This window comes from Pristis pectinata, chromosome 9 (assembly GCF_009764475.1).
Source record: "Pristis pectinata isolate sPriPec2 chromosome 9, sPriPec2.1.pri, whole genome shotgun sequence".
NCBI classification, from domain to species: domain Eukaryota; kingdom Metazoa; phylum Chordata; class Chondrichthyes; order Rhinopristiformes; family Pristidae; genus Pristis; species Pristis pectinata.
The window spans coordinates 23402648-23415142 of record NC_067413.1 but is presented as its reverse complement, the minus strand read 5'-3'; the positions used below and the strand labels follow the sequence as shown (position 1 = coordinate 23415142).

General features: G+C 41.3%; 1 protein-coding gene across 2 annotated transcripts in view; it reads left to right on the top strand.

Moving 5' to 3' along the window:
• The window catches only part of LOC127574335 (PHD finger protein 20-like protein 1), a 74742-nt gene that overhangs the window by 56563 nt on the left and 5684 nt on the right, over positions 1 to 12495 (top strand). For both annotated transcript variants that reach the window (XM_052023259.1, XM_052023260.1), the window contains exons 16-19: positions 2206 to 2387; positions 4169 to 4268; positions 6552 to 6747; positions 7790 to 8144. In XM_052023259.1, the coding sequence (XP_051879219.1) occupies positions 2206 to 2387; positions 4169 to 4268; positions 6552 to 6747; positions 7790 to 8144 (833 nt within the window). The remainder of the gene's footprint in view (positions 1 to 2205; positions 2388 to 4168; positions 4269 to 6551; positions 6748 to 7789; positions 8145 to 12495) is intronic.

Below are 12495 nucleotides of genomic sequence, written 5' to 3'. Positions count from 1 at the left end.
TCACTCACCCAGACCCCAGATCCCACACTCTTCCACCGCACCCCAGGGTTTGGGCTCCGGTGCTTCCTGACCACACACTGAGGCCTGGTGCCCACATTTCCTGACCACTCACTGGGGCCCTGGATCCCATGCTCACTTTATGCTCACTTTCTATCACTCACCAAGGCCCTGGTTCTTGCCCTCTCTGTCTACTCACTGGGGCCTCCATTCCTGTGCTCTCCAACCACTTGCTGAGGCCTTTAAATTCGCCTGCTTCTATTGGCTGTGCTGTTTGAAACTCAGCAGATTTTTGAAATATTACTGTTTAACATCTCTTTAAAAAGTGAATTAAGTGTACTATGTTAACAAAATAGCATCTGATAGAATGTTAAATCTGCCAGTTCAGCACCAGCAAAGTCCTATGTGTGCCTGATTAATGGAGTTTTACTGTGCTTACATACAAGATGCTGGAGGAACTCAGCAGGTCAGGCAGCACCTATGGAGTGAGGTAGAAAGCTGATGTTTCGGTTTGAGACCTTTCATCTGGATTGAAAGGTAGAAGGAAGATAGCCAGTATAGTGAAGGGGTGGAGCAACAGCAAGCAGACAATAGGTGGATCCAGGTGAGGGGGGGTGGGGGTGGTGGTTGATAGGCAGATGGAAGAGCTGGGAGGTGATAGGTGGAAGGGCTAAAGATGATGGAGTCTGATAGGAGAGGAAGGTGGAGCATGGAATCAAGGGAGGAAGGCAGATGGGAGTAGTAGGAGGGGAACCAGTGGGAGGAGTCTGTGGTGATGGGCAGATGGAAAGGGTGGAGGAGGGGAAAGAGACAGGGTGATGGGGGCTAAGTAGTTTTAAATCCAATAAATTGTTCACTATGCTAAGGATATCAAATGTCTATGACCATTTCATCTCTCATATCAGTCAGCGGTGTCACCCAGAAGTACAGGAACAACAAATCTAGATGAAATAAAAACAGAAAATGCTGGGGACACTCAGCAGGTCAGGCGGCATCTGTGGAAACAGAGACAGGTTTAACATTTCAGGTCGTAGTCCCTTCATCAGAAATGGAAAAGAGAGAAAAAAGTAAGTTAATTTTAAGTGGCAAAGAAGGTGGGGTAGGGGTATATAGGATAAAGGGAATATCTGTGATGAGGTGAGGCCAAGATTGCCTTGAGGAAAAGTAGTGGTTGATAAGTTAATAGTACAGTTAGAGAATGATAATACAGGCAAAAGAGTGTAAAATGTTGCAAAATGCAGAGCTGTCTGTGAGTCACTTCCAGAGGATCAGGCTGGGCTAATGGAGAGAGAAAATCTGAGCCAACATCACGGATGGATAATTTTCAGCAGAAATAGTCAGTTTTGATACAGAGAAATCAAGTTATTGAAATTGTAGAATTCAATATGGAGTCTGAAAGGCTCCAACATGCCCAGATGGAAAATGTGGTACCGTTCCTTCAGTTTCCATCGGGTCTTGCTGTAACAGTTCAGGAGGCCACAGGTAGGGTGGAGAAATAAAGTGGCAGGCAACAGGAAGCTCAGGGTCACCCCAGGATTGAAAGCAGGTCCTCCACAGAGCAGTCACCCGATCTGTGGGCGGCAGCTGTGGGACAATACCATTCGACTTGGAGATATATTGCTTCCTCTTCATTGTTGTTGTATCAGAATTTTGGAACTCCTTACTTAACAAAACTGTAGGAATGCCTTCTCCATGTGAACTGCAGCAGTTCAATAAGGAGGCTTAGACCACCAGTTTATAAAGGGCAACTGTACAGAAAGGCAATATGTGCTGACCTTCCAGCAACACCCATATACCAGAATGGGAAGTTCACTCTTGGAAAAAAGGAAGTCAGGAAGAAATTTTTATGCAAAAGGTAATTAATGGAATGAGTTACTAGAGGACCGTAAAGAGTTGTTTTACCAACTCGTGCTTTCAAAGTGGAGCTTTGGTTATGAGGAGAACACATTTGGAAAAAGGTGCTCAAAGCTAAATGGCTTTGAAAGTCTGGGCAGAGCAGAGTTTGAAGGATATGATGTGAAGATGGATAGCTAGAGATTGATGTCTGTGAAGAAGTAACCTCAATGAATCAAATGACTTTTTAAAGTGATTAAAACATTTCTGTTATTACACTGCTCTTTAATTGAACTTAAGCAACATATGTAACATCTTAGGACCTGTAAAGATGGGCAATGTTTAAGTATTTTGATAGGATTTCTATTTTCCTAGCGGCTCTTTCTGATGATGAGTTCTTTGATGGTTCATCAACGGAAAGTGCACTAATGAGTGAAGATTATGGCCAGGATCTGGACAATTCAACAAATCCAGAGGAGTCTCAAGAGGAGGATGATAGCAATGCAATAGTCCGTTGTGTTTGTGAAATGGATGAAGAAAATGGGTTTATGATTCAGGTAGTCTAAACAATTTAAAACTTAAAACCTGTTTTAATTTGCTTTCATTTTTTTCGTTTGTTGTGCTATTAATTGTTTTTCAATGCACTATATGGAGAGTAGACTGTAAATACCCCTTGGAAAGTCCAATTTCCATTCATACCTTCAAAACATGAATAGTGTTTGGGAGTTTTACATTGTAATTTTAGAGGGAAAGAATTCGGGTGCAGATGCTGGACATTCCAGAGCTGCTTGGGAGGGATTTTTAAAAATTCCTTCTATATCGCCTAGATAGTCTTAGGTGAGGTTTAAAGGTTGGCACACATTTTGGGGTGAAGGGCCTGTATTGTGCTGTACTTTCTATGATCCCAAAGTATGTCACAGCCAGTGAGAGCTCTGTAGGAAAACACTGAAACTGGCTTCTGTATGGCAAGGTTTCACAAATAACCAATGCAATGTATAGTCATATAACCTGTTTTTTGTGGTGTTAGCTGACATGAGAAACCATCATTCCCTCTGCATCATTGCTTATTTTATGTTCACCTGAACAAGTAGGCCAGAGCCCCACTTTAATGTCTCGCACAAAACACTGCACTTTTGAAGTTGTAACACTCCATCAAGTAGTCACTGGGGTGTCAACATAGAGTATGTGCTTATGTTGTGAAGTGACCTTCTCTGAGAGCCAAAGGTGCCTGGCTAGCCTTTAGAATTAAGAGACCCAGGAGAAAGGCCAAGGTCTATGACACAGAACAAAGCCTGAACTGATTACAGGAGAGGTACAAATCAGACAAATAATGGCTAGTTGACAGAAGAGTTGACTATGTAAATACTCAATGTTTATAAAAGGGTGAATACACAAAGATAAGGTATTGCACAATTTTGAAGTTCATTGAAAGAATGTTTTACTGCTTAAGTTCCTTTGATCTGTTTGGGTACAATGTGCACTCCAAGCACTGTGCCATGAGATTCAATAATCTGTGCATTAAAGAGTTTACAACACTGTGATTATCAGGTATGGTGTGGTCCAAGGATGAAGGTTTATTCTGACAATGAGACCCTGAGGAGATTTGGCCTTCACTCATTGGAGATCAGAGGAATGAAAGGGGATCTTATTAAGACACAAGATTTCAAAAGGCTGTGTTCTGTAGCTCAGGAGCAAATGGCCAATCCATTTATCTGGAGCGAGGGAGCATGACCCCAGATTGGCCATTTGGGCCTGAGCTAGGGAGAAATTTCTTTACCTAAAGTATTGTAAATCTTTGAATTCTTTACCTCAGTTATTGAGTATAATCAAGACAGTTTAGTACATTTTTGGACTAAGGGAATCAGAGGCTATGGGAACAAGCAAGAAAGTGTATTTGAAATACATGTTCAGTCATGATTGTACTGATTAGTGAGGGATTACGGAGCCTGCTCCTGCTTCTAGTTCTTATGTTCCTAGAATCCTAAAGCATAGAACAGTGTAATTTAGTTTTTCCAGGTCCTCATGGCTCTTTATAAGAACTATCAAATTTGTTTCACTCCCCTGACCTTTGCCCATAGCCATGGAATTTTTATTTTTGCTCTGTGTCTCTTTCTTTTGGGTAAGTGAAACAATCTTTCAGACTCCAGGACAATAGGGAAGCAAGAACATTAGCAATATCTTAAGGTCAAAATTTAGCACTGGAATAGCAATCTGTTTTATTGGAACAATAAGATGTTTGCATCACTAAATCAGTATTATGATTAATTTTTCTTCAATTATCCCTTTTTAATCTTTGTTTCTGTTTCCTTTGATCTTTGCTGCCTCGCTCTCATTGAAGTGTGAAGAGTGCCTTTGTTGGCAGCACAGCATCTGTATGGGATTACGAGAAGACAACATTCCAGACCGATATATTTGCCACATCTGCCGGGATCCGCCAGGTAATTACCTTCTTTGGTCATCTTCTGATGCTCGATTTAAACTGTCAGTACAGCTTAAATAACAAAAGTTTAAATCAAAAAAACTGCAGATGCTGGAACTTTGGAGTAAAAACAGAAAATGCTGGAAGCACTCAACAGTTCAAGCAACATCTGTGGAAGGAGAAGCAGAATTAACGTTTCTTTTCAATTGGAATCTTTCCACAGATGCATCCCGACCTGTCGAGTCCTTCCTGCATTTTCTGTTTTTATTTTATACTAAATAAACATGATCCTATCTTGTGTTTGCATTTAGTTTGGAAATACATTGTGTTAACATTTAAAGTCTGTTTTAATAATTGTTATACCACATGACCATTTTTCTACCTCAGCAGAAGGCACATAAGATATTTTTATGTAAATATATTAAATTTAATGATTAAAATAAATTGGTTGGTTTAATTAAAGTAAATAGGAGGAATGTTTTTTTCTCTCAATGACTGAAAATCCATTGTAAATTCTTTTAGTTGTGCTCTATATGATTTGGGAAGTCAAAATCCTGCAGAGGTTTTGTGACTGAAATCCAAATGGAGCTGTGGTTAAAATAAAACAATCAATGCCATTTTCTTGACTGACAAAAGGTTACATTTTCGCATTCTGTTATTCAATATTTTAAGCCTCTTTTTTTTTGGACACTACTTCTGGATGATTCTTCTTGTCAAGGCGTGTGCAAATACAATTTCAATGTGACGTGCCTTCTGAATCCTCTGTCCTTTTGCTATTTGTCGACAGGGTAAATGTGTTGATTTAATTTGCTGACTTGCGATTAGTTGAAGATTCCATTTAGAGTCATAGATTCTTACAGCATAGAAACAGACCCTTCATTCGACTCTATCTATGCTGACCATCATGCCTACCTACACTAATCCCACCTGTCTGTATTAATTTCATATCCCCGTATGCTCTTCCCTTTCAAGTAGCTGTCCAGATGCCTCTTAAATGTTGTTAATGTTCCTGCCTCCACCACCTCTGGCAGCTCATTCCAAATACCAACTACTCTTTGAATGAAATATTTACCCCTCAGCTCCCCTTTAAACCTCCCTCTCACCTTAAACGTATGCCCTACACCCATACCATGGGAAACAGATACTGGCTATCTACCCTTTCTATGCCTCTCATAATTTTATATATTTCCTTCACGTCGTGCCTCAGCCTCCTTTGCTCCAGGGAAAACAGACCTTGCCTATCAAATCTCTCTTGATAACTCAGGCCCTCCAGTCCAAGCAACATCGTTGTGAATCTGCATCCGCTCTAGCTGAATCACATCCTTCCATACAATGCTCTAAGTGTGACCTAACCAATGTTTTGTGCAACTGTAACACAACATCCCAACTCTTATACTCAATGCCTCTGCCAATGAAGGCAAGCATGCCATGCCGTACACCTTCTTTACCACCCTATCTACTTGTGTGGCCACTTTCAGTGAGCTATAGACTTGGAACCCAAGATCCCTCTGTAGATCAATGTTATCAAGGGTCCTGCCATTAACTGTATACTTGCTGCTTACATTTGACCTCCCAAAGTGCAATACCTCACACTTTCCTGGGTTAAACTCTATCTGCCAGTTCTCCGCCCATATCTGTGACTGATCTATATCCTGCTGTATCCTTTGACAATCTTCTTCATTGTCCTCAACTCCACCAGTCTTTGTGTCATCTGCAAACATACTAACCCAGCCATCTACATTTTCATCCAAGTCATTTATATATATCACAAATATACATTGTGTGCACCAACTATAACATACCAGAATGGAGGAGAATCAGAATCAGATTTATTATCACTGCACGGTTGCAGGGGAAAGTGTCAGGGGACGGGAAGGGATAAGCGCACCAGGGAGTGGAAGATGAGGCGGTTGAGGCCAGGGAATTAGAAGTTGTCAAAATGGTGAAGGACATAAGAGGTGTCCTGGATGTAGGTGGGAAGGGACTAGACAAGGGCAGACAGTAATTTTTGCTACAGTAGTTACCCACATACCCTGACCAATACTCATCCCTCAACCAACATTGCTAATAAAGCAGATCATCTAGTGATTATCACTTTGCCGTTTGTGGTACTGTGCTGGATGCAGATTGGGTGCTATATTTCTTACATTACGCTACCGACTACATTTTAAGAAGTACTTGGGCATAGCAGCCAGCTATAACCAAGGAACAACATTAACCCTGCAAGTAGTTCATTAGATGTTACGCATCTTAGGGATATAAGAACTGTGCTACATGCATGCAATGATTTTGATTCCTATAGATCAGAGATGGAGTGCCAAATATTGTTATGACAAAGAATGGCTAAAAAACGGACATATGTATGGCCTGTCGTTCTTGAAGGAGAATTATTCCCAGCAGAATGCTAAGAAAATAGTATCAACGCACCAGCTCCTGGCTGATGTTTATAGTGTGACTGAAGTGCTCCATGGGCTTCAACTGAAGATTAATATCCTCCAGTAAGTATGTGTGGTCTTTAGCAAAAATTACACAGAACTCAAATTATCTTAGTATCAGTGTAAAGCAGTTTTCCTTTGAAAACCAGCTTATAGCTATAGTTTTAATTAATTTGGACTTCTTCCAATTCAGTGCATTTCATTCCGTGCCCACAAAGTGTTCTTCTCTACATTGGCAAAACACCTTCGTTCAGTCTGCAAGGATGACCCTGAGCATCCAGTCTCCTGTCACTTTAATTCCCAGTTCCCCTCCCTTTCCAACCTCTCTGTCTTTGGTCTCCTGTTCTGTTCTAGTGATCCCAGTGTAAATTCGAAAAAGAGCACCTCATCTTCTGTCAGGGTACATTGCAGCCCCTGGGACTCAATATTGAATTTAACAATTTCAGATAACCACCCTTTTTTTGCTAGATATTTCAATTGTTCCTTTGTTTCTTATTTCTTGAGTCCCTGCCAGTATTTAAAGAAGTGATTACCCTGACAACTTGGTCTGCACCCTATTACAGACATTCTCACTGTTCTGCCCACCCTCCCCCTTTCTACAACTTAAAATGTACAGTTTTCTCATATTTCCAGTTCTAGTGAGTCTAGTGACTAGGGTAATGCAGAACCTCCATAGATAGTGAATAGTGGGAATGTTTCTCTCTATATGTGGACATGACTTATGAATTTTTTGAACTATGTATACACATCATGATGTTGTTATGTTCCATGCAACATATGATTTTTATAAGTGCACTTCCATATGTAGTATGGTAAGGTTTTGATAATAATTCCACTCTACTGCCTATCAAAGCTCCCTATGAAACAATTGAATAGTCCCTAGTGAAGTATTTCTTCCATAATCCATACTAGTGCATTGTGGTGGCATGCAGGGAAATGAATGCAGAATTGAACAGTTTTGTGTAATGCTTCTACATCTTGACATTGCAGTCGAATGGGCTGCAACCATGAAACGCCCAAAAGATTTTATTATGCAGGTGACAGTCTTCTTATGTTTTCTGAGAATTAAAATAGTCTGGCATCTTCCAATCCTTTCCATCTCAAGGAGCAGAAAGCATCCTGATCTGCATCTCTGGGCTCAGTCTTGCATCAAATCTACACAAGGCCAACCTGCTGGAGAAAAGATCAAAGAATGTATGGACAGTCCCAAGCAGCCTGAGAAAGTCTGTCATAATCAGAGTCGTAAAGAAAGAACTAAACTCAGCCAGAAAGTAGAGGGAACCTACATCACGAATGAGCACAGCTACCAGAAGCCTCAGAGCTACGGCGTAGAAAAGAAGATTACAATGGACCACAACAGTTCAGAGGATGAGGAAACCTGTAGATCAGAGGATCAGAGTACTTTATTCAAAAAGACTGAAAGGCAAATCGTGCAGAAAGCAGACAATCTATCTGAACAGGTATATTTTTGCATTGCTTTTTTAATTAGCTTATGACTATGTGTTCTGTCTGCTCTTTGGGTTTTTCAGCAAGGATTTTAAATTGCTTGTTCTAGGTTACCTGCAGGAACTGAATGGCACCCTTACTGAAAGAGGTTTCTATATCTGTCTTGATATAACTGCAACTCCAGTCAACAACCTGAATTTATACAGTGCTATTATGTAGTGAAAAATGTCCCAAGATAATTTATAGAGTTGCAATCAGATAAAAATACATGCAAAATTAGAGAGAGAGAGAGAGAGAGAGAGAGAGAGAGAGAGAGGTTTTGGGGCTTAACAGGGTTTCAGACATAGCAATAGGTGAGGCCCTGGAGAAATTTAGACACACAGAAATACTATTTCATATTGGAGATTATGAGAAACTAGGAGCCATTGTCCAAAAGTGAAATACTTTAGATGTTGAAAATGCACAATTGTTTAAAAATTTGAAAATGTAATTAGAAAATATCACTTCCACTGACTTATAAATCGGTAACAAAGGAGCAGTATAAATACAGGATGCATGTTCAAAACATAAGCTGGGAGGGAAGAAAAATTATTATGTGATTTGAGCAATGTTTACAAAATATAAAGGAGACCAATGTGGTAGATAAAGAGAAACTATTCTAGAGGTTGAGAAGTCTTGGAATAGGAAACATAAGCTAAAACATACAGCCAAGCCTTTCAGGAGTGATGTTAACCAATACCATACATGCAAAATGGGGCAATTTACTGGAACAATCTGCAGGGAATGGCAGTTAATAATTGGCCAGTTATTAATTTCAAATCTAAGATTGATAAGTATTTGTTAATCAAATATGCTGAGGCAAATGTGGGTATATGGAATTAATTTGCTAATCTAATTGAATCGTTAAACATACTTAAATGTCAAAAAACAATTCATATTCCAATGTTCCTAAACAGTAGCTTCAACAATGAAGCCCTTCAACGCTACTGAAGTATCATGTTGGGGGTAAGGCTGACAGATCTGACAATACTATCAAGTTAGCCAAACTGAATTTTGAGCTACAAGAGAAGGCTATTGTAAGGGACACTATTAATGGATTCAGCTGACAAATGGATGGTTTCTGAGGGCAGAACTGAGCATGGTCATTGAAAAAGTGAATAATAATTTTTTTAATGATTTTTAAGAGCTCAGCTCTGTACTTGATACAAGGAAATAGATCTTTAAAGTCTGATCTGCTTTAGTTAGTGTGAATTTGTCAAAAACTTGACTTGCTTATAAAGGTTTATTTTTATATTTTTTTTGTTTATAATGTAGCTGTTTCATTAGTTTTACTTGATTCTTAGTATTTTAAATATTTGTGAAAAGTTTTGTTTTGTGTTAGGCTCAGAGCCAGCTGCATTTTAGCCATTAAGTTGTTTCTTTGACAAGTGTTTAGTTCAGGACTTTTGGTAGTGGGGAACAGAGAAGGATGCAAAAAGGGAACAAAGTATTTCTAAGCTGCTGATATGAATGTATGAATTTATGACTTTGCTAATTAATTAATCTCTGGACTAGAACAACTGGACTAGCCATCTGCATATTGTGTCTGCAAAAGCTGGTCAGATCATGGGGTGAGTGATGCAACTCCTGACATCATCCAGTACAAAGCAACTGGCATGATTAGTATCCCATATCCCACCTTAAATACTTACTCCCTTCACTACAGGTGCACTGTCCATGACATCCAATACCTGGAAGAATAAGTCTAGCATATGGAAGGCATGAATTGCAGGTTCCTCTCCAAGCTACACAATATCCTTATGTGGAAAAAAATATCTCTATTTCTTTAATATCACTGTTTCTGATCCTTCTCGCAGTCCTTCACCAGACAGACTCCAGCGATGAAATCCCATTCTTACTTGCATCGTCTCAAGGGCCATTAGGGATACACTATAAATGTTAGAATTGCCCACATTCGATAAATAAATTTTTAAAAATGAATGTATTCTAAATATATATAAAAAATGAAACAACCTTGCCTCCCTATGACCACCATTGAGCTTTCCTGATTTTAAAAAATCAACTTCAGTGGTTTCATTTTTGGGTCATTTCGGTGAACTTCGGACTTCGGAGCAGCTAAGTTTTTTTTCTCTCCGGTCGGGAATAGTGGGGCAAGACTGCGCAGGCGTGTGATGTACGCGGTTAGCGCACGAGCAGTTTAAAAAGAAGACCACCATATCCAGCGGGCAGCAGAGTGAGGGGGAGCAGAATGATTGGGCTTTGGCTCAATGGGCTTAGGTGGTAAAGGGGCGAGGCAGGATCCAGTTATCTATCATTTTCTTCAGCATCAAGAGGCAAAGGCCATCTGCAACAACACTGGTGAGTAGCTGGTAAGTAAAGATAAGGTTTACTGTTATTATTATAGATTTTTTAGTAGACTACAGCTAGGTAGAAAAAAAAAGACTAGTTCAAATGGAGGGCATGGCAATGTGCTGCAGCTGCATGATGTGGGAGCTAGTGGACCCTGCTGTGGTGCACAGTGACCACATCTGCAGTAAGTGTTTGAGGCTAGAGGAACTTCGGCTCAGAATTGATGAGCTGGAGTTGCAGCTTCAAACACTGCTGAGCATCAGGGAGGGAGAGAGATATGTAGATGCTGTGCATCGGGAGGCAGTCACCGCACCCCCCCCCCCCCCCCCCCCCCCCCCCCCCCCCCCTTTAGAGCAGGTACTTCTAGGGTTCAGGAGGTAGAGAGATGGATGACTGTCAGAGGAGAGAAAAAGAAAGGGAACAGGAACAGGTTTTCTGCTTTGGATGCTGTTGAGGGGGATGACCTACAGGGATCAAGCAGCAGTAGCCAGGTCTCTGGCACTGGGACTGGTCCTGCTGCTCAGAAGGGAAGGGAGGAGAAGAGGAGGGCAATAGTGATAGGGGACTCAATAGTCAAGGGAACAGACAGGAGGTTCTGTGGACGTGTGCGTGAATCCCGGATGGTATGTTGCCTCCCGGGTGCCAGGGTCCGGGATGTCACTGATCGGGTCCACAATATTCTTGAGCGGGAGGGAACGCTCAATGGTAATGGTACATGTTGGTACCAATGACATAGGTAGGAAGGGGGATGAGGTCCTGAAAAGGGAGTTAGGGAGCTAGGCAGAAGGCTGAAGAACAGGACCTCAAGGTTATCAATCTCGGGATTGCTGCCAGTGCCACGTGATAGTGAAGGTAAGAATAGGAGGAGATGGCAGATTGCTGCCAGTGCCACGTGATAGTGAAGGTAAGAATAGGAGGAGATGGCAGTTGAATGCGTGGCTGAGGAGTTGGTGCAGGGGGCAAAAATTTAGATTTTTGGATCATTGGCATCTCTTCTGGGGAAGGTGGGACCTATACAGAGAGGACGGGTTACGCCTGAACTGAGGGGGACCAATATCCTTGCAGGCAGGTTTGCTAGTGTGGTTCGGGAGGGTTTAAACTAGTTTGTGAGGGGGATGGGAACCGGAGGGATAGGTCAGTGGAAGAAGTGCATGGAGTAAGGACAGATCTAACACATAGAGAGGCTTTGAGGAAGGATAAGCAGAGTATGGGGTATAAAAGTAGAAAGGTGGATGGGCTAAAGTGCATTTACTTAAATGCAAGAAGTATCAGGAATAAGGGTGATGAACTAAGAGGCTGGATAAGTACGTGGAACTATGATATTGTGGCTCTTGCAGAGACTTGGCTGTCTCCAGGACAGGAATGGATACTGAATATTCCTGGATTTCAGTGTTTTAAAAGGGATAGGGAGGGGGGGAGAAGAGGAGGAGGGGTGGCGTTACTGGTCAGGGATACTATTACAGCTGCAGAGAGGGTAGGTAATGTAGAGGGATCCTCTCTAGAATCAGTATGGGTGGAAGTTAGGAACAAGAAAGGAGCAGTTACTCCACTGGGAGTATTCTATAGCACCCCCGGTAGCAGCAAAGATACTGAGGAGCAGATTGGGAGGCAGATTTTGGAAAGGTACAAGAATAACAGAGTTGTTATCATGGGAGACTTCAACTTCCCAAATATTGATTAGCACCTGCTTAGTACCAAAGGTTTAGACAGGGCAGAGCTTGTAAAGTGTGTTCAGAACGGATTCCTGTCACAGTATGTTGACAGACTGACTAGAGGGAATGCCATATTAGATCTAGTATTAGGTAATGAACCGGGTCAGGTGACAGATCTATCAGTGGGTGAGCATTTGGGGGACAGTGACCACCACTCCCTAACCTTTAGCATTGTCATGGACAAGGATAGGAGCAAAGAGGACAGGAAGATATTTAATTGGGGAAGGGCAAATTATGAGGCTATAAGGCTAGAACTTGCGAGTGTGAATTGGGATGACATTTTTGAAGGGAAATGTACTATGGA